The sequence below is a fragment of the Pseudorasbora parva genome, chromosome 21 (genome assembly GCF_024679245.1).
Source record: "Pseudorasbora parva isolate DD20220531a chromosome 21, ASM2467924v1, whole genome shotgun sequence".
NCBI classification, from domain to species: Eukaryota; Metazoa; Chordata; class Actinopteri; order Cypriniformes; family Gobionidae; genus Pseudorasbora; species Pseudorasbora parva.
The window spans coordinates 22,696,018-22,720,612 of NC_090192.1; the positions used below are offsets into that span (position 1 = coordinate 22,696,018).

At 36.3% G+C, this 24,595-nt stretch overlaps 2 protein-coding genes across 3 annotated transcripts in view; both read right to left on the reverse strand.

The window, feature by feature from the left end:
• neurl4 (neuralized E3 ubiquitin protein ligase 4) overlaps nucleotides 1-12,652 on the reverse strand; it is a 33,936-nt gene extending 21,284 nt beyond the window's left edge. The window contains exons 1-4 of one of the 2 annotated variants that reach the window (XM_067429104.1): nucleotides 12,098-12,652; nucleotides 3,087-3,603; nucleotides 1,908-1,973; nucleotides 1,374-1,801 (exon numbers count right to left, since the gene is read on the reverse strand). In XM_067429104.1, coding sequence (XP_067285205.1) covers nucleotides 1,374-1,801; nucleotides 1,908-1,973; nucleotides 3,087-3,603; nucleotides 12,098-12,262 — 1,176 coding nt within the window. In that variant the 5' untranslated portion in view covers nucleotides 12,263-12,652. The remainder of the gene's footprint in view (nucleotides 1-1,373; nucleotides 1,802-1,907; nucleotides 1,974-3,086; nucleotides 3,604-12,097) is intronic. The other variant, XM_067429105.1, reaches the window with a different exon arrangement.
• A 2,727-nt stretch (nucleotides 12,653-15,379) lies between these two features.
• Nucleotides 15,380-20,173, reverse strand: shbg (sex hormone-binding globulin). The gene is made up of 8 exons (XM_067429679.1): nucleotides 19,958-20,173; nucleotides 18,595-18,686; nucleotides 18,306-18,495; nucleotides 17,438-17,599; nucleotides 17,171-17,330; nucleotides 16,960-17,096; nucleotides 16,337-16,523; nucleotides 15,380-16,120 (listed from the first exon to the last, which is right to left on the reverse strand). Exons 1-8 carry the CDS (start codon nucleotides 20,036-20,038, stop codon nucleotides 15,963-15,965), a joined length of 1,167 nt encoding a protein of 388 aa, XP_067285780.1. The 5' UTR covers nucleotides 20,039-20,173; the 3' UTR covers nucleotides 15,380-15,962.
• Nucleotides 20,174-24,595: the final 4,422 nt, after the last annotated feature.

Sequence of the window (24,595 nt, forward strand, 5' to 3'; positions counted from 1 at the left end):
TAGCAAATATAATGTCTGAAGGATCATTGATTTGTAAATAAATAATTTCTACACGCTGCCTCGAAAGTATAGTGAATGAAAATTTAAATATATGAAAATCGCAAAAAATGGTGATTGAAGACTATATTCTAACTTTTTGTTCTTTAAAGGTCCCATTCTTCGCGTGTTTTTGAAGCTTTGATTATGTTTACAGTGTGCAATATAACATAAGTTCATGTTTCGCGTGTAAAAAAACACATTATTTTCCACACAGTTGACTTATCTGTACAGCGCTGTTTCCTCTGTCCTAAAAACGGCCCGATGATTTCCTTGTTCTATGAAGTCCCTCCTTCAGAAACACGTAACGAGTTCTGATTAGGCCAGCGCTTCCCGTGTTGTGATTGGACAGCAGCTTAGCGCACTTTGCCCGGAAAGGTCCCGCCTCTTACCATAACGGGGAGATGCAAGCGCTGAATGCGCGCTCTTCTCCACGTGGGAGAGCAACAAGTCCACGCCCCCTATTTTGCGTGTTCTTGTGGGCGGAGGGTTAGTCAACAAACGGTTCTAGTGATGTCATTACATCCCTGCACTTCCTGCTGTAGTCCAAACCAGCCGTTCGCTGTAGGCTTTGAAAGGGAACTTCTGTAAAATATCTCGCTTGGCATTGAACTTTGAGCTTTATAATTTTACAGATATTATTTATGCTCTAACAGCAACATTACACACTAACTAAAGTTTGAAAGAAGAACGGGACCTTTAAATAATAATTTTGTAATAACTAAATTCAATTTACTTTAAAAATGAATAATAATATTTATATATATTAATCTCGTGATTTAAATTTTAAAAGCTATTTCAATAGTCAGTTTTAAAGTAAAAAACACATTTACTTTTTTTTTTTTTAAATACACTGAACAAAATTATAAACGCAACACTAGTTTTTTTTTGCCCCCTATTTTTCAAGAACTGAACTCAAAGATCTAAGACTTTTTTGTACACAAAAGGCTTATTTCTCTCAAATATTGTTCACAAATCTGTCTAAATGCGTGTCAGTAAGCACTTCTCCTTTGCCAAGATAATCCATCCACCTCCCAGGTCAAGAGGCTGATTAGCATGATTATTGCACAGGTGTGCCTTAGGCTGGCCACAATAAAAGGCCACTCTAAAATTTGAAAATTGAATTTGACCAAAATTGACAATTAAATGTGTAAATCTTTACTTTGTTTAAGCCTAGAAACTTAGATATTAAATTAGGTAAAAATGTCACACTTTCCCAGTACTTATTAAACTTCTGCATATAACTATACATAGTTTTTTGCACAGATCCTCCTAAAATATCGCAACTAACCCATTTAATAAAGGCTGTCATCACATTTAGATTGTAAGGCTCATACCTCAAACATTTCATTGTGTCTGAGTGGCCGATTGGTCATGACGACTCCATTATTGAACTCATCCAGCGGCCTCCTTCTTTCCGCTGTCTTATTATTGTTGCTTAGTTTGATCAGTGTGCCACACTTCTCATGGAACAGCAGTGCGTCATTGGTCGTCATGCCGCCAGCGGCCACCCCCAGCCCCGCTGCCCCACCAGAGCTCCCCGCTGGGCTGCTATTGCTGCTACTGCCTCCGCCTGTCCCTCCACCACCAATTCCACTATCACTTCCTGTTCCTCTGCCTCCACCGTTACTTCCTGTGCCACCCCTCGAGGAGTCAGAACAACCTCCTCCTCCCACCCCCAAGTCCTCTCCACCCTCATCCTCCGAACGATACAGGGAGACAATGGCATTGTTGAACACATCAAATAACTGATGCTCAGTCAAAACTGTAAGGAGAGCAGGGAAAAAAAGAGAGAAAAAGATAGAGTGAACCAACATGACATGACAGATTAACAACGATTATTAACTAGGCTGGTTTTAGAAGTGACGTACCACTATCAGGTTCAAAGTTGTTTGGAAATTTGTCTGGCCGACTATGCGTCCTGGACACCTCAGGCACTGAAGAGAAAAGAAAACTGTTCAATTTCAGAAGGATCATGTGACACTGAAGACTGGAGTAATGGCTGAGTATATTGGAGTAACTTTGACCAGTATGTATTTTTCATATATCATGTATTTATAAATAAATATCATATCAAGTTTTTTGGGAATCATAATGCATATTTCTGCATGTTGCAACGCACCATGTGGACAAAAGTTTTTCAAATATTAAAGGGTTAGTTCAGCCAAAAATGAAAATTCTGTCATTAATTACTTACCCTAATGTCGTTTGTCACCCGTAAGACAACACAAATTAAGATTTTTGTAGAAATCCGATGGCTCAGAAAGGCCTTCATTGACACCAATGTCATTTCCTCTCTCAAGACCCATAAAGGCACTTAAGACGTCGTTACAAAGCCCATCTCACTACAGTGGCTCTACAATACTTTTATGAAGCCACGAGAATAGTTTTTGTGTGCAAAAACAAAAAAACAAATAACGACTTATATAGTGATGGTCCTTCTTCAAAACAAAGATTTCAACTGTGATGAATCATCGTATCAATTCATGATTTGGATCGCCAAAGTCACGTGATTTCAGCAGTTTGGCGGTTTGACACGCGATCCGAATCATGAATCGATACTTTGAGACATAACCTTTCGAAGCCTTATTTTAAAATTGGCCCATCACTATACAAGTTGTTATTTTGTTTTTTTTGCGCACAAAACTATTCTCGTCGAGTTATAAAAGTATTGTAGAGCTCCTGTAGTGAGATTTTTTAACAATGTCTAGTGCCTTTTATGGGTCTTGAGAGAGGAAATGACATCGTTGTCAATGAATGCCTGTCTGAGCCATCGAATTTCAACAAAAATATCTTCATTTGTGCTCCAAAGATGAATGGAGGGTCTTATGGACCTGTTGTCGGACAACATGAGGGCAAGTAATTAATGACAGAATTTTCCTTTTTGGGTGAACTAAGCCTTTAATAAGCAAATTTTGTTAAATAAACTAATCTTAAAAATAAATATAGAAGATTATACCAAACTATTGTATAATAGACACAATATTACATTATTATTGACCCAACTACTTATGAAGACCTCTCGTCTATACTATGTGGTCTAGTTTTACCTTCCTCCGCTGATCCATTCATCACGGCTGTTGTAGCACCAGCTGCAGACAGCACGACAGATCCAGCCCTGTCATCGTGGCTTCGGCAAGCATCTGCCATTATTGATACCGCTTGCATCGACACCATCTCATCCTCCACCTCTTCATTCTCTTCCCCTTCCATTTCAGGTGGGGGTTCGCAGCTTACCACAGTCACTTGGGTACACTTCCCATAGAGGTCCACCACGGCCCACAAACGCGAAGGAAGTCCACTGGCCGCTGCGCCGCAGTCCTGGCCGTTCACCCACAGGTGAAGCTCTCCTTTCCCATTTCGCTGGATCCCTACACGGTCCCCTTCCCCCAGCTGGTCCAGGTCGCGACCGTACTCCTCCAGGACTGAGCGGCCGTCCTTCAGCACAGAACAGCCGGACACGATCCACGAGCCCCCCTTTAGCCCTGTGGCGCTGCTGGGAAATTCCAGACCGGCTGGGTCCAGCGCAGTCACGCCGATCTCTATAGAACCGCTCCAAGAGTTAACCTGGACCAAAGCGAAACGAAATGGGTGTAAGGTAGTTAGTAAGTTCATTGGCTTCTCCCTTTGTAAAAGATCTCAGACGTCTCATAACCATGGTACAGTGGTTCGTGCATGCGATCATGTTATATTGAGCCTTGGTGCTCATTTGAGTGGCACAAGTTCAAGCCAGACCTGCAACATATTATAATTCTATGTCTCATAATCCTATGCTCCCCTGCCCTTCCGCAATAACTTCCTATGAATTGACAAAATCAGTGATAACAATATCTAATAGCCTAGATAAATTATTTTATTAATACATAATAATTATAATAATAATGCCTTTTCAGTTTGCTGATAAACAAGGTATCCTAGTTTTGTTATGACGTGAGCAGCTTATATTTTATAAAACACTGGCTTTGAAATTCGAGCTGTTATTAATGTCGTAGCACAAAATTGATGAAAGTTGCTGCCTGTATGCGGATGCTAATTATATACTGCTTGTTAGCTTCACATCCACCTTGAGGAAGCAGATAGTTTAAATCAGACTGTAATATCATCTTACAAGTTTCATAATAATGAAACATTGATCTGATGTTCTCAAATTCTCTCAGTATTGATTCAAACATTTGAATCACTGAATCAGCATGTTAGAATGGTTTTCAAAAACGTTTGAATGGAAGTGTATTATATATTTTCCCTTAAATCCCCTTTTTTATATCAGGAAAATTGTTATATATGTTATATAATTGTTAAAAACCTAGAAAGATCATGTTTAGAGTAATCCACTATTGGAGTCTATATGTAACTCATATTTCTATTCAAAAAATTATGTTAATGCTTCTATTCAAAATTGTGTTATCGGAGCAATAAAAGCTGTCTAAATCATCCTTTTAGCAGTGGGACTACAGTTTGAGACAGAGGATGTATTTCCTGTGTGGAGTTAGCTTCAAAAGAAAAGTACTTTGAGATTGGTTACTTCCCTTTCTGGTATCCTATCGCACATTTGTACTAAAGTTACTAATCATTACATAATCAATACAGGAAAGTCATCTGGCTACTGGCTAGAGGCTAGACCTGCATGACTCTGGATAATATGAGAATCACAATTTTAAAATTGAGATCACTATTCTTCCACGATCCTGAACAGACACCTAAACAAAGCAACATGTGATTTACTATGGTTCTGACAAATGTTAATTGCTGCAGTTTATTTAAAATGTTAATTGAATCTAAATTATTTTTTTTAATGAATGACTCAATGATTCACTCATACAGGAGCTGGCCAAATAATTAGAATATCATCAAAAAGTTAATTTTAATGAGCTGTCTTTAAAACAGTCGTGAGAGGTCTACAGACACTCTCTTATTTTTATACTTTCTTTTTTAGAGTACTTACATTTCAATTATGTATTGATATAAAGAACGTTTTAACAAATGTGAAAAAAAGTTTTTTAACCAATTCTTACCTACCCTACCTTTAAGTCAATGAGACCGTAAGGTTTCCCATTTGCCATTTTATGTGTCAGAAGGGTGCTTGTGAGTCGTGAGTGACCCCTTTGTGGTCGATATGCGCCCTCGATGCACATTTTTGCTGAGTCCGCACTGAAGCAGTCTCCGCAACTGACTTTTTCCCATCCGCAGAAAGTCTGCAAGTATTTAGGGTGCCATTTGGGACAGGGTCGTAGTGTATTGAAACTCGTGGGTATGGTAAGAGCTGTGACATTTCTGAAACACGCTTGAAGCAGTTGACCAATCACAACACACTGGTCCAGCTGACCAATCAGAGCACACTGCGCTTAATAGAGACAGGAACTAAACAGAATGTTATTGACCCACTGAGAAGTGATTTTTAAAAGGCTGTAATATGGCCTCTGTCACAAACAAAGCCTTATCGCCCTCTCTTTGCTTGCTTGGGGACCTCACAATAATTACAGATAAAACTATAAACTTTAAAACTCTCCTCATAGCCCTAACCATTGCCAAGAAAACTATCCTCATGAACTGGAAAACTCGTAACAAAATACACATTAACCACTGGAAAAATCTTCTCACCGACTTTATTACAATGGAATACACATCTCTCCCCTATAATCCCTCATCTGAAAGCGACCTCTGCCATCCAACACTTTCTGACCTCTTACAACTCTGAATCCTCTCTCTCTCCGTAACTCTGTCTCCTCCAATCTCTTAATCAATCCACAGGCATTACTGCATAATTCCAATTATTGTCAATATTGTTTCATTGTTTCATTATTGTTATTGTTATGATTGCTATTATTTATTATTATTATTTTTATTATTGTTGCTGTTTCCATTGTTGTCTTTGCTTTCATCATTGTCGTCATCATCATCATCATCATTATCATCAACTATTATTATTGCTGTTTTGGAATTTCAAACCTGGTTTTCATTGTCACCACTACTACTATAGTAAAATCGATTGATTATTTCTAATTTTCCCCCTAATCTTTTCATGTGTTTTAAATGCACCACAATGTAGAAGAGAAATGTGTGTTTGTATGTATATTTAAATTGGAAAACCTCATAAACACTAAGGCAGGTAGGACAGGCGAGAAATGGTTTCTCTAGGACAGCATCTCTGTCCTAAGTTGAGACACTCGCACAATGTCCCCCTTCTTTTAATGCACCTTAGACACTACACACAACATAAAAATAAAATAAAAAATAAAATAAAAAGTATAGGGACTGAAAAGATGTGGGGGGAGGATTATCTTATATTATTATTATATTATGTGAAACTTATTGACCCATTGAAAGTGGTGACAATGATAAATATTACATAGGAAAATAAAAAAAATAAAAAAAGGGACACTGATTATTACAATGATGATGATGATGATGGTATGATGATGATAAGTGGTAGTGATAATATAATAAATAATAAATGTGTAATTTTGCTTTTGAATACACACCCACACCTACACTCACCCACACACACCTTATACATTAACACACTTTTATTTCACTTCTAGAACTATGTAATTACTCGATTGTCAATTACTGCACTATTGTGGTTTGTATGTCTGTATGTCAATAAAAAAAAAAAAATAAAAAAAATAAAAAAAAAAAACAAAGCCTTAGGTGAAATTATTTTCATTGGTAATTAACATGCCACAGATAATGTTAATAGAGGAACATGTCATTAAAAAAATCTCCATCTCACACTGTTTAGTGAAATTTCTCTAGATTTTGCATTATCACTGCATTCCTCAAATGTTTATGGTTATGGTATGTAGGTTGTCAGTGGAAAAGGGCCTTGTGTATCTGGGTTAAGGCAGGCTGAGAAGAGGGACAGGCGGCATTGAATGTGATAAACGCATTTCTCTAATCTTGTTACGTAAGTGACCAGTAATCTACTTCATTGTCATTTTCCCTTCTGTCTAGAAGTGAGGAAACAGAACGAGCGAAAACATTCAGGAAACAGGAATAATAATCAAGACACCATAAATAATATTGTTTTGCTGTGCACTTCCCTTATCAAGCCTCAATATCTAGTTCATAGCCACATTAACTGAAAGTCAATTTATAAATTAGACTCAAGACTATCATAAAATAGTTTAGAAAGCATTTAAAATGATCAAATAGGTCTAAAACACAACCTCTTCTAAATCCAATATTCTAACCAGCACTTTGTCTAGGTGCTGACTGGAAGGAGACACAGTTCATAAACATGAAAAAATACACAGCAGTAGTCTATAACTGCTAAATGTTTCTAGAAAACAATTAAGTCTATGATGGCAGTACCATAATTTGGTACTCATTCACTAGGGGACTATTTAGTTTTTGTAAGGAAAACTACTCACAATAAATTACAACACCTAATTCACAACATGTGTGCAAAGTGCACACATTTTTTTATGGAACATGGCAGTATTTATTATTAGAGGTGTGAATCTTTATATGCCTCACAATTCGATTGCGTTTCAGAGAGTAATGATTCGATTATAAGACTGATTCTCAATGCGTCACACTGCGTCTTTTCCTCCAATTGATTTATTAATAATGCCTTTATGAATAATTGCAATAATGTTTTTTTGTTTTGTTATTTTTTTATTTTTGTCATTAAAAATAAGTAGAAAAAATACAAATACGTAAACAAAAATGTAAAGCATCTAACCTAACAGTGCTTTACTCTTTTTCTTCTCCATTTTACATCTAACAGAAGCATTCAAGCAAGAAATAATATAATCAGATGTAAAAAAAAATACATTTAAAAAATGATCACAGCATATTCTTAAGTATAGTAACTACAAAAAGAAACTGATTATTATTAAAACCACAAAAGTTATTCAGTAAAGAGCAGTAAGTGATTCCCTCTTTTTTTGGTTTGATTAACATGACAAAGACACAGACAGCAACAGGTTAATTAAATTAAGACCAAATGCGAGGATCTAATATCCTTCTCACACTGATCACATATCAGATTTTCCCCCCAAATGTGTATGTACATTTAAGAGTTTAAACTTACTATGTAAGTGAATACTCAGACAGATATTTTGAAATGATTCTGTGTAGCTGAACGTTTAAGCGAAATACGACGCAAAAGATAACTGAATTCGGGATTGCATGCTGTCTGAGAGACGTCTTTCTGTGCACGTGCTTCGGGTCTGTCAAGAGAGTATGAAACCAAAACATCAGACACAAGTGCTTTACTTCTGAAGGACATACAGTTTTTTATTAATATAATAAGAGTACTTTATTTACAATTATTACACGGCTCTGTAAAAATCCTTGATTCTGATTGGTCAATCGTGCATTCCAGCGGTATGTTATTTCCAGATAACAACCACTCATACGGTACTACGAGTTATCTTGACCAGTACTACTTCTATGCTTAACGCTGGCGCCATCTTGTGGCTTAAACAGCCGTGGGTTACAATGGAAGACTTCAAGGCAGGTTTCCTTTATAACGTTTTTAATATAGATATTTTTTCTTACACAAACGCATCGATTCGAATCAGAAGTCTCTATTAACCCATCTGAGTTGTGTGGAGCACGTTATTTGACAGACAGCTGCATTTTTTATGGACTTCAAACACAACTACAACAACTGCTTGGATTAACGTTAGCCTGGACTTTTTAAATAGAAACTCCGATTGTATTTGTCTGAAAGAAGATACACCTATGATGACTTGAGAGTAAATCATAGGCTTGCTTTTAATTTTTGGGTGAACTAAACCTTTCAGCATTCATTTTCAACATTTAGCAAGGGCATATGGCAAATCTTTAGCATAGATAAAGGCTTAAAGCAGGTTGGAACTGTTTTTCTTTGCGGAATCTTTGCGTAAGAGCTAATAAAATATTTAATCTCAAGACAATATTTTGTGTCTAATAATTATTTTTTTGAGACTAGTAGCCTCCGCTTCGCGTCGGGGTCCTGATCACTCTGTCGGGGTTTATTCTATTGAATGCTCTTGTTTCAATGTGTTTAATTCCAAGATCTGAGGTGAGTTATCCTTTGCTGCTTTTAGTATGACAAAGCTGGGAGCGCTAAATGATATTCAAAGTAACATTACACATTTTTTAAATTAAATAAAGCACATAAACACTACCTGCAATTTACATTGCCATGTTTTGTATTGTTGTTCCAGCCGCGACATCGCACAAAAATAGAAACGTTTCTAAAATAGATTAATCGTGCGTCACCGTCTCAGCTGGTTAGGACAAAAACTCTCTAATTAACATGGAAAAGATACCTTTTATCATGTGTCGCAGCGTCGCGTCGTGTGTAGTTAGGACACGGTGTCAGGGTGGGAATCTTTTGGTAATTTACGATTCAGTTTAAATTGCATAATATGAAAGTCAGTGGGTGCCGTCAATGGTCTGAGGTACCAACATTCTTTAAAATATCTTCTTTTGTGTTCAACAGAAGTAAGAAATTCATACAGCCATGAGGGTGAGTAAATGATGCCAAATTTTCATTTTTGAGTTAAAATATACCTTTAAGTCTTCTTTCGTGGCTTATTGTGATTAACAACAATCTAAAATGTCAATAATTTCAAGTAGTACTGTGTACGGTGAACTGATGCAAATCGGTTCACCAATGCCAAGTGTAGAAGATAGAATCGCAATTCAAATGGGAAGAAATTGTTCCCCTACCCCTATAAAAACGTACCTTAAAATGTACGACAGGCCTATTTAATGACTTTTGTTTTGTTTTAATGCATCAATGCAGAATCGTATCATAAAAATGACAGCACTATTTTTTTATAAATGATTTATCCATGCAAAAAATAAATAAATGTGCCCTCGTAATAAAATATTAACTTCCCTTCCCTCTTGATATGACATCTCTTCTCTAATGATGTTTTTCTGCACAAAGGACAGACAATCTGTCGCTCACATGAGATCACAGAAATAGTAAACCACATAGTAAATCCAATCAATTCCTGAATCTCCCGATGGACAAGAACGAGAAGCCATTTTACTTGGATATCACAATCGGGAACAAAAGACTATCGCAACTTCTGTTTCATGCTGACTTTACCATAATTATAATGTTAATGAATTTTGAGTATTCTAAATGAGCAACGGTCAGCGGTCATGTGTCTTTCCTCACTCTCTGCAAACATATGACGCTCTCTAAAGATGCCCTCTTCCCTGTCAGCAAGGTCCTCTACCAATGCCAAGTGTGCCATCCTCAAAACAGTTCTCTAACACAATAAACACCTTTATACAGACCTCTCATTAGCCAGTTGTATAAATATGCATATCTGCGCTGTTATACACAGAAACCTTAAAGCTCAAACTATATAAAAACAGTTTTTATTGCTTGTTGATATATTTATGATAAATTATCATATACTATTTTATATATATATGTGATATATTATCATACTTTTCTTGCTTTTTCATATACTTCAATATATTTATGATAAAATATGTCAGATTAAATACCTAGGTAAAAAATGTCAATAAGGTCATAAGGCCACCATGAGCATTTGATTTTTGCGTAGTTTGAGTTGTTCTTACATTTTTTCCTATATAGAATAAAGCTATTAGAATAAAGAACAAATTTGTACGGACACATACTTATAGAATGTGTTAAGTATAGTTACTTCTTTTCCCAGAAAACTTTCTGGAATGCTTGACATCTGTTCCCTATTACACGATAAATGTAATGTTCAGGCTTTTAATATATAGCACCATTCTACTCTGGTGTACTTCTAAGCTAGTTCTAAGTGAGAAAGAAAACACAGTTTGCATCTACATTCATTATGACCTTGAATTGATTAATCAAATCATCCTTGGTTTTATTTCATTCACTATTAAAATCATAGCTTCTTTAAGACACTTATACACTGCAAAACAAAGCAAATGGAAGTGGCAGTGGCAGTGGCAGTGTGAGAGACGTCCTGCTGTAAAGCCATAAGGTACATGAGTGGACAGCAAGGTCATGCTTAATGAAAAATCCATTGACACTACAGACTACTAACATGAACTAAATTCTGCTCAGCCATCTATTGAAATGCATTAAGAGGGATAAAAGTAGGATATCCTACATACATTTAAAAAAAAAAAAACATGTTTAACATGATGTTCACATGAATCAGCTGACTGTCCATCAGTCTCCAATGGTATGAAACGATACTTAGAGAATTTGAGAGCAGAGAACAAACATCAAATAAACTTTTCATCCTTTTGAATTTAAACTTGTAAAATCAGATTACACATGGATTTAAATCTGCTGGCAGCAACTTTAACGCTTCTGTTCATTAATTACAAACATCTCAAATGTGAATTTTTAAATCCAATGTTAACATTTTTTGAAGCTGCTAACATTTTACAACAAAATTGAGATACCTTGTTCGTGAACCAAAAAGGCTTTATTATTACATATAGTAATATGTATTATTTATCCAGGGTGTTCCCATTGTTGACATAAATTTTGTCTCACAGTATTTTGGGGGGTGGAAATAATTACAATTTGTAGGGAAGATGTGTTTGATCCTTAAATAATCTTTTTAAACCTTGTAAATAAAATACTAAATGCATGGAGTCTGGGACAAATATTTTGTGTGGCCCCTCTTCTCCCTAGTCCCAATGAGTGTGGCCCTTTCTTGTCACAGGCCCTGTTCTTCTCTGTCATCATGCACTGGTTGTTTTGGTCATCTCACTGTTTTTAACGAATCACCTAAGTGATTCAATGAATCACTCATTATACGGGAAAAGACAGTCACTTGATGTAACCTGCGAAACGGGTCATTGAACAAACCGGATTTGAAAGAATTCAAATGAATCGATTCACTGGAATTCGAACATCAACAGCACTGACAAACCATGACAGATCACTGCAAACCTGCAGCACACGCACGTCCTGACACACAACTAACACCGCACATGACCTATGAATAAGCTCGGACAGACCTTCATGCTTAAGTAATGCACCACTGCAGACGATCTGACACAAACTCACACCCTTTTCTCGATCCCTCTTTCCCTATCTCTCTCTATCTCTCGCTCTCTCTCTCTCTAGTGGGACATGCTTGTTTACCTTCTTGTCGATGCGGACAGTGAAGACATCGCGGTCCCTCAGCGGCTCCCGACTGAGGACCAGGCCGTGATTGAATTCCTGTACCGGCTGATTCCGTTGAGCGGTTCTATTAGAGTTAGACAAACCGATCAGTTTTCCGCTGCGCGGATGCAGCTCAGCCGCCATCTTCGCACGGGCGGCGCGGTGCACGACACCAAGCGTCGTTTTGCGACAGTAAAGTGCCGCTTGTGGGCAGTTCGCGCTTGATAATAGGTATATTTGTTGGCATATCGGTGGTATTGGTATTTGATTTCAGTGTTTTACACACGGAGCACGATTTTTAGATGGGGCAGCAAAAAAATAATACTTATTTTTCATTTGAATTAGAATACAGAGAGCGAGCAGGGGCTGATAAAACTTGATAAATGTGTTTGGAGGTAGGTTAAATGACAAATACATTTTCAAAGGCCACATGTCACGTCACAAATTACGTTAAGATTAAGTTAGAAATAAATTAAACAACATGCTCACACGAAGAACTATATTAATATAATTATATGATATAACAATATCTATTATATTGACGTTAACAACTCTATCAATGGCTAGGCCTATTATTAGGAATTGTTAAAAGCTGTTTCTTTCCTAAGGAAAATAATTTGAACAGAAAATTGATTAAAATATTGCCACTATTAATTTTTTTTATTTGTTTGGCACTATAGTATGTTAGTTGAAAAAATCCTCTAGGTGGCAGTGGATTACAGATAAACCCTCAACTGATTTGTATCCAAAACATTAGATTATTTATTTTCCATAGGTTTTAATATTAATATATGAGATTAATATTATACAGGTCCTTCTAAAAAAAATCACATATTGTGATAAAGTTTTTTTTCCATAATGTTATGATAAAAATGTAACTTTCATATATTTTAGATTCATTGCACACCAACTGAAATATTTCAGGTCTTTTATTGTTTTAATACTGATGATTTTGGCATACAGCTCATGAAAACCCATCTAAAAAAATTAGCATATTTTATCCGACCAATAAAAGAAAAGTGTTTTTAATACAAAAAAGTCAACCTTCAAATAATTATGTTCAGTTATGCACTCAATACTTGGTCGGGAATCCTTTTGCAGAAATGACTGCTTCAATGCGGCGTGGCATGGAGGCAATCAGCCTGTGGCACTGCTGAGGTGTTATGGAGGCCCAGGATGCTTCGATAGCGGCCTTAAGCTCATCCAGAGTGTTGGGTCTTGCGTCTCTCAACTTTCTCTTCACAATATCCCACAGATTCTCTATGGGGTTCAGGTCAGGAGAGTTAGCAGGCCAATTGAGCACAGTAATACCATGGTCAGTAAACCATTTACCAGTGGTTTTGGCACTGTGAGCAGGTGCCAGGTCGTGCTGAAAAACGAAATCTTCATCTCCATAAAGCTTTTCAGCAGATGGAAGCATGAAGTGCTCCAAAATCTCCTGACAGCTAGCTGCATTGACCCTGCACTTGATAAAACACAGTGGACCAACACCAGCAGCTGACATGGCATCCCAGACCATCACTGACTGTGGGTACTTGGCACTGGACGTCAGGCATTTTGGCATTTCCTTCTCCCCAGTCTTCCTCCAGACTCTGGCACCTTGATTTCCGAATGACATGCAAAATTTGCTTTCATTCGAAAAAAGTACTTTGGACCACTGAGCAACAGTCCAGTGCTGCTTCTCTGTAGCCCAAAAGTGGCTTGACCTGGGGAATGCGGCACCTGTAGCCCATTTCCTGCACACGCCTGTGCACGGTGGCTCTGGATGTTTCTACTCCAGACTCAGTCCACTGCTTCCGCAGGTCCCCCAAGGTCTGGAATTGGTCCTTCTCCACAATCTTCCTCAGGGTCCGGTCACCTCTTCTCGTTGTGTAGCGTTTTTTGCCACACTTTTTCCTTCCCACAGACTTCCCACTGAGGTGCCTTGATACAGTACTCTAGGAACAGCCTATTCGTTCAGAAATTTCTTTCTGTGTCTTACCCTCTCGCTTGAGGGTGTCAATGATGGCCTTCTGGACAGGGTCGGGTCGGCAGTCTTAAGCCGGGTGCACACTGCGATTTTGGCCACGATTTGGCCGTCTGAGACAGATTTAGCAAATCCTAAAAGATTCCTCTGATCCTAGGCTAAAATTTGACGTCTTTGGTCGTTAGTTTGACATGTTCACCGGCAGCCGATTAATGAGCGCTGCGATCAAATATTACCTCAGACAAAATTCTGGCAGTGTCAGAAGATTTGGCACACAATCCTGCAGTGTGACTTCTTCTACGATGACAGTCAAATATCTCAGTTTTTCAAGACAAACTATGACCAAGACGAGAGCTAGAGATTTCTTTGTAGCCAGCATTTCAGTCCCGCGTGTAATGCAGCTCACTATCGAACGCGTCATTCATTGATATAAAACTCCGGACGAGTTTTCTTGTGCGCGTCCGTTATTAGCGTGCCTTCACTATCGTGCAGTCTGACATTAATGCCAACTGAGATCTTACAGTGTGACATGGCTTACATTGGGGATCATGTTCGTACAGTCTGACAAGGGACATTCGCAAAGGATTTTGAAAAATTGCACAGTGTGCAGGACCCATTACCCATGATTGCGGTTTTGATTAATGAACCAGGTTGGGAGGTTTTAAAAGCCTCAGGAATCTTTTGCAGGTGTTTAGAGTTAGTTGATTCCGATGATTAGGTTAATAGCTCGTTTAGAGAACCTTTTCATGATATGCTAATTTTTTTAGACAGGAATTTTGGGTTTTCATGAGCTGTATGCCAAAATCATCAGTATTAAAACAATAAAAGACCTGAAATATTTCAGTTGGTGTGCAATGAATATAAAATATATGAATGTTTATTTTTTATCATTACATTATGGAAAATAATGAACTTTATATATAATTTATTATGAATTTACTTCATTTATTTTTTTCTCATTTACAATTTATCTTTTAATTATAGATGTATAGTGTTGACCTAGGCAAAAACTTTAAGGCTTGGTTTCACAAACTGGGTTTAGATTAAGACCGGATTAGACTTCAGTTCAATTAGGGCATTTAAGTAGCTTCTATAAACATGCCTCAGAAAGAAAAAAAACATGACTGGTGTGCATCTTGAAACAAAACAATAGTAATGACATATTTTGCGATAAGTCGGTGTAAATTGGTTTCAGATAAAACAGCTCAAACATACATGCATTTTATTCTGGGACCAGACATAAGCCTTGCCTGTCAAACTGGGGGGTATGTTTTAAAATATGACAATCCACCATGCAAACATTAAGTATTTAACTATGATGAACAGAGACATAAAAAATAAATGATTTCAACAGGTTTTTGACCCAAAATGGTGTCATTTCCACCACAACAACATTTCCGGGGAAATATTACTTTTTTTGAACTCGTGTTAAGCAGTAATGTTATAAAATTATACAAAAAGTTTCAAAATAGTATTACATTTTATGTATTTAGTATCCATACATTTCTATATATTAAATGATCCATTGTAAAACAAAGAAGTTGGGTTGGAAGAGAATAGACTTGCTTATCAGAGGTATTGTCAGACTAACACATGGCTTCATGAAATTATAAATTAATGAAACTGCATATTTTATTGATATTTTATTTAAAGATGTTTTCCTTGTTCAGTCATTACGTGCCATTTAATTTCAAATGTATTTTCTGGCTCAATGTAATATAACAGCTGATCAGTACATATTTGGAGGTTATTGTTATTACTGGGTCACTTGAACATTCAGCATTTTTAAATAGGCCTATCTATTACAGATATAAGATGAGTGAACCACGAAGGTAATTTTAGAATTTAGCCTGCCAAGATGATTGCCTTGAATTTCCATTAAGTGAGTTCATTCATTGCTTCTGTAGGACAGCTGTGAGATGACACCGCCGTGTGTTTGTACAATGCCCGATCAAGATCAATGACCTGGCCCTGGACGAGGATTTTCTCCAGACATCCACGCAGGTGATTTGTACTTTTTGCCGCCTCGCTGTCACCTGAAGAAAAAAAAAAAAGAGTTCAGACAGAACTAACCTAAGCAAATTCTCTACTTCTATGTAAAGTAGCAAGATTTGTTAAAGACTAGACACGATTGTCTACTTGACTGATGCAAGTGAAATATCAAGAATTCAACACAGAACATAGTGGATATTGGTGAATGGAAGAGTACTTGAGCATGGAAATTCTTGCTCACTTCCACCTCGCAAATTTACCTGGCACTCCCCCAAAAGTCAGGAGCATCCCCTTTTTCCACATGGTGAAAAAGTCCAGACTTTCCGTTTCAAGCTCCGATTTGCTGTTTACTACAAGTGAATGTTTCAGTATGGTAAAAATAAGTGTTGCAGGTTCAGGGGGAAGGTCAGAATTTTCCGATCCCTCTTTCAGGCCCAACTGCACCTCCTGTTATAGTGCAGATAATACTTAAAGTCCCATTTAGTTCATGTATTATCTAAAAATTACAACTGTTCATTGTTAGTTCATGTCAGCATAGGCTCATTAATAAATATTAACAGATACTCCTAATAATGTATTAGTAAATGTTAAAATTAATATGAACTTATTAATAAATGCTTTAGTGTTATTTCTCATTGTTAGTTCATGTTAACTAATGTAGCTAAGTGATGTTATGTTAACGAATGGAACCTTATTGTAAAGTGTGACTGAGATGTTATGAAAAGGTTGCTTATACAGTATACCTGTATACTTTTAAATGAAAGTAAGAGGATCAGGCGTTAATATACATCACTTTTCTGTTAAATAATCATCAGCAGCTTCATCATTTAAATGCTACCATTTAATTAATGATGCAATAGATTTTTGTTTATTATATTCATACCTTGACATCTTTTTGCCCCTCTAACTCTCCCAAAACATACTCAAATCCTGGGCTTTGGAGACTCAACGTTGTCCCAGTCCAAGATCCAAAGATCTCGACTGTGATACCGGCCTCTTCTGTCTTAAGTCCAGGAAGATCTGTCATGATATGTGCAAGGAAAGATAATGTCAGCTTATGCAATGCAAGTTTATACGCATCCATTTTCACTCACCAGTTGTGTTAAACACAGCCACTCCAGTTCCTGGAAAATAGCTCCCTCTCTTGATCTCGGAGAAGCAGGGCCGGGGTTCCCACGTTGAATCTGTATTCCAGGGGGTGCTGAGATTTAGCCAATGTCCTCCTCTAATACAGGCATCCATTTCCGGTTCAAACTGACAAAAAAAAAAAAAAGAAATATACGCTTGTTTTATATGGTCAGTCAGTGTTACTTTTCCCTCTTTTCAATTAAAGTATTATTAGAAAACACAAATAATCTTACTGGATGGAAGAGCTTTTGTTTGTCCACCAGCATGCCACCAAGAGCCAGACGTATCTTCCCTGTTAGTTCATCTTCTGCCAGTTTAGAATGGAGCCCGACTAGAAGCTCTTCCTTGTTGTTTACCTCTAGCACCACAAATCTGCCCTCACTACGCAATTCCAGCTGTCCAAAATCATTAGAGAATACTAAGATGTTTGATCACATAATGAAGGTTTATGAAATGATATTTGTTCTAAACAGAGCCCTTATTAGCATTTCATAATGCTATGTGTGTGTGATACTGTATATATATACACACTACTGTTCAGAAGTCAGTAAGGCTTTTTTTTAAAATCATCATCAAATGTGAAAGTAGACATATATAATTGTATTATAATGTATGTCATTTCTGTTTTTTAACTTTTTTTTCAGAGTCCTAAAAATGTATCACAATTTCCACACACACACAAAAAAAGTCATTCATTTTCATTCAATTGATAATCAAAATAAATTATTATTTATCACCAAATCAGGATATTATTTGCACTTTGAGATTCTTCGGAATGAAAAGTGCATTATAAATAAAATCTATTATTATTATTATTATATTAAAATAATTTTCTGACATGTGACACTGAAGACTGGATGCAGACTACAATGCTAAAATTGCATTTTAAAATGTATTAAAAACACAAAGAAGTTATTTTAAATTGTAAAAATATTTCACAATATTACTGTTTTTGCTGTATTTTTGATCAAGTAAATGCAGCCTTGATTAATATAAGAGATATACTTTTTTTTTTTAATTCACAAAGCCCAAACATTTTAACAGTTGAAGCATATACAAAGGGTTGTTGCTTTAAATCATTAGAGATTAAAAAAGATTTACCAAGTGCCAGGCCCCATCATTAAGTTTGCGACCTCCCTTTACGCTCACTAAGATGTCTGCTTTCCCAATCTGCATTTCAGGTATGCCATCACGTAATGAAAGCACAAACCAGTCCTGTCCTTCTTTGGTGTCTCCATAAAAGATGGCCCCCTCTGGGTCAAGGGTCCGAAACTCAAAGAAAGATCTGATGCTGTAAGACAGTGAATTCTGTATTAAATACACAATGACCAACTACTGCAGCCAAGCACGTAAGAGTGAAGTGAAACCTACAGATTTCAAATCCGCTCACCTTGTGATTTCGGAGAGATTTGCACTCGTGTGCATTAAAGGGGTCCATTTGGACTGTCTGTGTGCAAGATTGACAACTCCCTTGCCAGATATCTGTCTCAATCATCCCAAAAACCAGAGAATGCTTTTGACATCATACATCAAATATCATACAGCAGCCAATCATGCTCAGATTACATTTAGACATATCTCTCTCACTCTCGCTAAAGGCTAGGTAAACACAAGTATCTGCAATATCCCAGACAAGCCGCCAGTGTAAATACTGTTGCCCCAGGGCAAGGGTTCAGCGAATTAAGAGTCGAATACGAATACACCAGCGGTGCAATTACTTTTTCAGCGAAAGTTACTTCCTGACCAGCCAGTCAGCTCAAAATGTTCATTGCCTGTGATGTTCTATCTTATGTAAGGTTCTCCATGCAAGGATTTTGGCACATTAGCAGGTGCGTGGGTTTGTTTGTTTAACATCCCAATAGTGGTTCAGGATTTTTTTATTTTTTTGCAATGAAATGATTGATTTAACCAATGATAGGTTTGAATAATTTAGCTTTAATATAATATTTTCATTACATAGTATTTCACTTTACATTTTATCCAAACTGACTTAACAATGAGGATTTTAATTTAATTTAAGAATTTAATTTAAAGAAAAGGCAAAAAAGTTTATTTTCTTCGGCATTCATTGATCTCATTTCATACATAAAAGTTAAGCTATAGTTATAGTATAGCTATAGTAATAAATCTAGTTTTTCTGATGTTACCAGAAGTAATATTTTTGAATGTGTAAAGTAAGTGAGGATCAAGCAAGCAGGCAAGCCTCAGTTTACATAAAATATGTATAGTGTGTTGTCAACATTAAGCCTTTCCTTTTTCAATTTCTGATGATTAAATTTGCACTGGCATGTTATATGTAATAGTAAAAGGCACGAGTTTCTCAACATAATTGCATAGTAAAAAAAAAAAAGATAACACTTAACAATAAGGTTACTATTTAATGCATTATTTAACATGAACTATCCATGAACAACCCCTTATTAGCATTAGTTAATCTTTATTAACATTGGTTAATAAAAATACAGCTGTTCATGGTTTGTTCGCATTGCATTAACTAATGTTAACAAGATAATAATAATGCATTAGTAAATGTTAAAATTAACATTAACAAAGATAAATAAATGCTTTATTAATGCAGTTCATTAATTCGTGTTAACTAATGTAGTTAACTAATGTTAAATAATTAACCTTATTGTAAAAAAAAAAAAAAATGGTCTTGGTGATTATTTATATATATATATATCTTTTGTAGCTTGTAAAATGCTAGTTACATTTTTTTTTTTATACCTGTCTTTTAGAGATCTCATACTCACCTGATCACCTGACACTCTCCTGCACAGCAGAATCAAGTACGGCCCTAACAATAGTATGACCGCTTCCTTGAAATATTTCATTCTCTTTTAGCTCCAAATATTAGAGAATTAGTAGAAACAAGATGTAATGGAATCAGAACATAAACTAGAAGGCTTTGGTTTAGCCGACTGCCATCAGACTACCTCTCTCACTCTTACTCTCTCTCTCTTGAATTAACTCCCAAGAAGACCAGAGGCTAAAGATGTCGACATCACAGAACCGGAAAATATTGATTTTGGGCTTGTTTGTTTGAGTTTATAGTTGTTTTGTAGGCTGATAACATGGTGATTCATTTTACCAGTGTATTATCGCCGTAGCATTAATGGCATTCAGTCATATGCTTTTGTTATGGTGTTTAATGACTACAAAAAATTAAGTGGGTGAGAGTAGGGCACAAAATTAAAAAAAAAATAACGACAGAATGGATGTAGAGTTTGAGATGTAGAGAGTGATATTACACTGTGCAAAAATGTTATCTTTAGAGGCACCATGAGTAAATGGTTTACTTATGTTAAAGGTAAAAATATTGCAGATTTATTTTTAAGTTTACCCCTAAAAAAAGTATAAAAATAAAACATTAAAAAAAATAGTAGAGTATCATTATATATATATATATATATATATATATATATATATATATATATATATATATATATATATATATATATATATATATTTGTGTACATTTTTTTAGGATTCTTTGAAGAATAGAAAGTTCAAAAGAAAAGCATTTATCTGAAATATAAAGCTTTTGCAACATTATAAATGTCTATACTGTCACTTGATCAATTTAATGCATCCCTGCTAAATAAATGTATTTATTTCTTTAAGTTCTTTCCCCAAAAAAATAAAATACAATTCTTACTGACCCAAACATTTAAATGGTAGTACAATGTTTCAAAAGTTTTTTTTTATTACAGATAAATACTGTTCTTTTGAAATCAAAGAATAAAAAAATAAATAAAAAAATTACACAACTGTTTCAACATTGATAATAATCATAAATGTTTCTTGTGCAGTAAATCATCATATTAGAATGATAAATGATAACATAAATCATATATCATATTAGAATGATAACATAAATGCAGCCTTGATGAGCAGAAGAGACTTCTTTAAAAACATTTTAAAAAACGTACCGTTCTAAAACTTTTGACCGGTAGTGTATATATTAAATAATTAAAGTATATATTTAAAAAATAATAATTATAATTTTAACATAATTTGTATGTTATTCTGGGTTTTTTATTTTTTTGGTGCAGACTTTACTTGCCCTATCCTCAACCTGGCAGTTTAGTCAGATTGTATAACAAATGAACTTTGAAAGGTCACTGATGTTTGTTCATCCAGTACAATGAAACCTTGATGTATTAGTGAGGCGTAGGTGTTTTGCACTTAGAATGCTAATATAGCACCTGCATGTTTAGTTTGGTATATGTCATGCTAAAACTAACAATTACTAGAATGAACAGTTGTCAAAATAATTACTGAATACTTAAAAATTCCTCTATTTTAAGTATTTCATACATTAAACTTGCACATCATTTTTATGTGACCTTGGTTGACTTTCCAAACAGCATGACAAGTCCCAAGTCCCAATGATGTAGGGTGAATTCAGGTTGATTGAATTCAACCCATTCAACCTGAATTCACCATAGCGCCCATTTGGGGCGCATTTAAGCCTGAAAATGACTGCGTGCGACTGTGAAAAAATATGTAGGCTCACCGGTGCGAGTGACCCGATCGATTCTCATGAATGGATGTGTAATACAAATGGAATAAAACTACAACTCCCAAAGTGCATCAACACTGTTAGACTACGTTTCCTACAACAATCAACAGCTTTTCATGCCTTCAGTCGGTAGAATAAGTGCAAAAACGTGTGCGACCGACAGACTACACTTCAGACAAAGATTGTTTACAAGGTGAAGCGGGTGTGATGACGCCGACGGCATGACGCCTCGCGCTGATTTACAGCCAAATCAAAATGAACTGGAAATACCACATTAGGATTATCATAAACTCACAAATGAACAGATACTTGGGCAAAAATGCTATCAAAAAATAATTAATTAACAATACCGGTACATTTAAAAAAATATAAAAAAAGCCATTGAGTTCTTGAGTTTAATCTTATCACACATGCTGTTTAAAAATGACTACATGTATAATACGCGAGTATATCATGAACATTTTTTCCAAACCATGTTTTTTGCCTTATCCGTATGATACACTCTTAAATTTTTATAGAGAAAACTTTAGAGAAAAGTACAGGTCCTTCTCAAAATGTGATAAAAGTTCATTATTTTCCATAATGTAATGATAAAAATTAACCTTTCATATATTTTAGATTCATTGCACACCAACTGAAATATTTCAGGTCTTTTATTGTTTTAATACTGATGATTTTGGCATACAGCTCATGAAAACCCAAAATTCCTCTCTCAAAAAATTAGCATGTTTCATCCGACCAATAAAAGAAAAGTGTTTTTAATACAAAAAAGTCAACCTTCAAATAATTATGTTCAGTTATGCACTCAATACTTGGTCGGGAATCCTTTTGCAGAAATGACTGCTTCAATGCGGCGTGGCATGGAGGCAATCAGCCTGTGGCACTGCTGAGGTGTTCTGGAGGCCCAGGATGCTTCGATAGCGGCCTTAAGCTCATCCAGAGTGTTGGGTCTTGCGTCTCTCAACTTTCTCTTCACAATATCCCACAGATTCTCTATGGGGTTCAGGTCAGGAGAGTTGGCAGGCCAATTGAGCACAGTAATACCATGGTCAGTAAACCATTTACCAGTGGTTTTGGCACTGTGAGCAGGTGCCAGGTCGTGCTGAAAAACGAAATCTTCATCTCCATAAAGCTTTTCAGCAGATGGAAGCATGAAGTGCTCCAAAATCTCCTGATAGCTGACCCTGCACTTGATAAAACACAGTGGACCAACACCAGCAGCTGACATGGCACCCCAGACCATCACTGACTGTGGGTACTTGACACTGGACGTCAGGCATTTTGGCATTTCCTTCTCCCCAGTCTTCCTCCAGACTCTGGCACCTTGATTTCCGAATGACATGCAAAATTTGAGCAACAGTCCAGTGCTGCTTCTCTGTAGCGCAGGTCAGGCGCTTCTGCCGCTGTTTCTGGTTCAAAAGTGGCTTGACCTGGGGAATGCGACACCTTTAGCCCATTTCCTGCACACGCCTGTGCACGGTGGCTCTGGATGTTTCTACTCCAGACTCAGTCCACTGCTTCCGCAGGTCCCCCAAGGTCTGGAATCAGTCCTTCTCCACAATCTTCCTCAGGGTCCGGACACCTCTTCTCGTTGTGTAGCGTTTTTTGCCACACCTTTTCCTTCCCACAGACTTCCCACTGAGGTGCCTTGATACAGCACTCTGGGAACAGCCTATTCGTTCAGAAATTTCTTTCTGTATCTTACCGTCTCGCTTGAGGGTGTCAATGATGGCCTTCTGGACAGCAGTCAGGTCGGCAGTCTTACCCATGATTGCGGTTTTGAGTTATGAACCAGGCTGGGAGTTTTTAAAAGCCTCAGGAATCTTTTGCAGGTGTTTAGAGTTAGTTGTTTCCAATGATTAGGTTAATAGCTTGTTTAGACAATCTTTTCATGATATGCTAATTTTTTGAGATAGGAATTTGGGGTTTTCATGAGCTGTATGCCAAAATCATCAGTATTAAAACAATAAAAGACCTGAAATATTTCAGTTGGTGTGCAATGAATCTAAAATATATGAAAGTTTAATTTTTATCATTACATTATGGAAAATAATAAACTTTTATCACATGTTACTTTTTTGAGAAGGACCTGTAGATCCGGCTGCAATGTTCCTCCGCAAGACGCATGCAGCTCTGTTTATGAAGCGCCAGAGCGCCAAAAATGATGGCTTGCTATTGCTCTGAGTATTGGCATGATTGCATATGTGATACTGATCTTTTATAAAAGTTCAATAGACAAGTTGATATTAATTAACAACGTTTTAGCCACAGCACTATTTCGTGAAAATCAAAGCCACACCAGAACTGATTCGCATGTCCAAGCGATTCGATTCAAACAAATCTGTGTTTTGAACTAACTGAATGACTTCCTGCCACCTACTGGCGGTTTTATTTTCATATTTATACTTTACATGGACTTTTTACTTAAAATATTACCTTTAAAGTTTAATTTGTACATATTTCTAAATTCAAAAATGTGCATGTAAAGCATTCATACAACATTGTTTACCCATGAGCTGCATTAAATACTATGTGAATGTGTCTAAATCACACTTCAGATAGTTTATGTGCCACTTCTGCTGTGGAAAGACGGATCTTTAGATGCATATCTCATTTGATAAACTGTCTGATTGTGTCTATTTGTTCTAACTGAATTTATTGTTTAAATTAACATTTTCAAAACAACTTTTCTATTTTAATTTAAGAAATTGACAGATGATGCATACATTTAATAAGATTAGAAAACATTGCTCTTATCATGGTAAAAATGCCCCTGGACATTAATTTAAAGGGACAAATGTCATCCTGTAATGGGAAAGTTATAATTGGAATGTGTTTGATGGATTAGAAAGTGCTCCTAAATTTT

Coding starts and splice junctions, on each gene's coding strand:
- shbg (XM_067429679.1), bottom strand. CDS start 20,038: ATGAAATATTTCAAGGAAGCGGTCATACTATTGTTAGGGCCGTACTTG. Junction 18,687..19,957: donor GGAGAGTGTCAGGTGATCAG/GTGAGTATGAGA, acceptor TGATTGAGACAG/ATATCTGGCAAGGGAGTTGT. Junction 16,524..16,959: donor AGGGGCAAAAAGATGTCAAG/GTATGAATATAA, acceptor GCACTATAACAG/GAGGTGCAGTTGGGCCTGAA.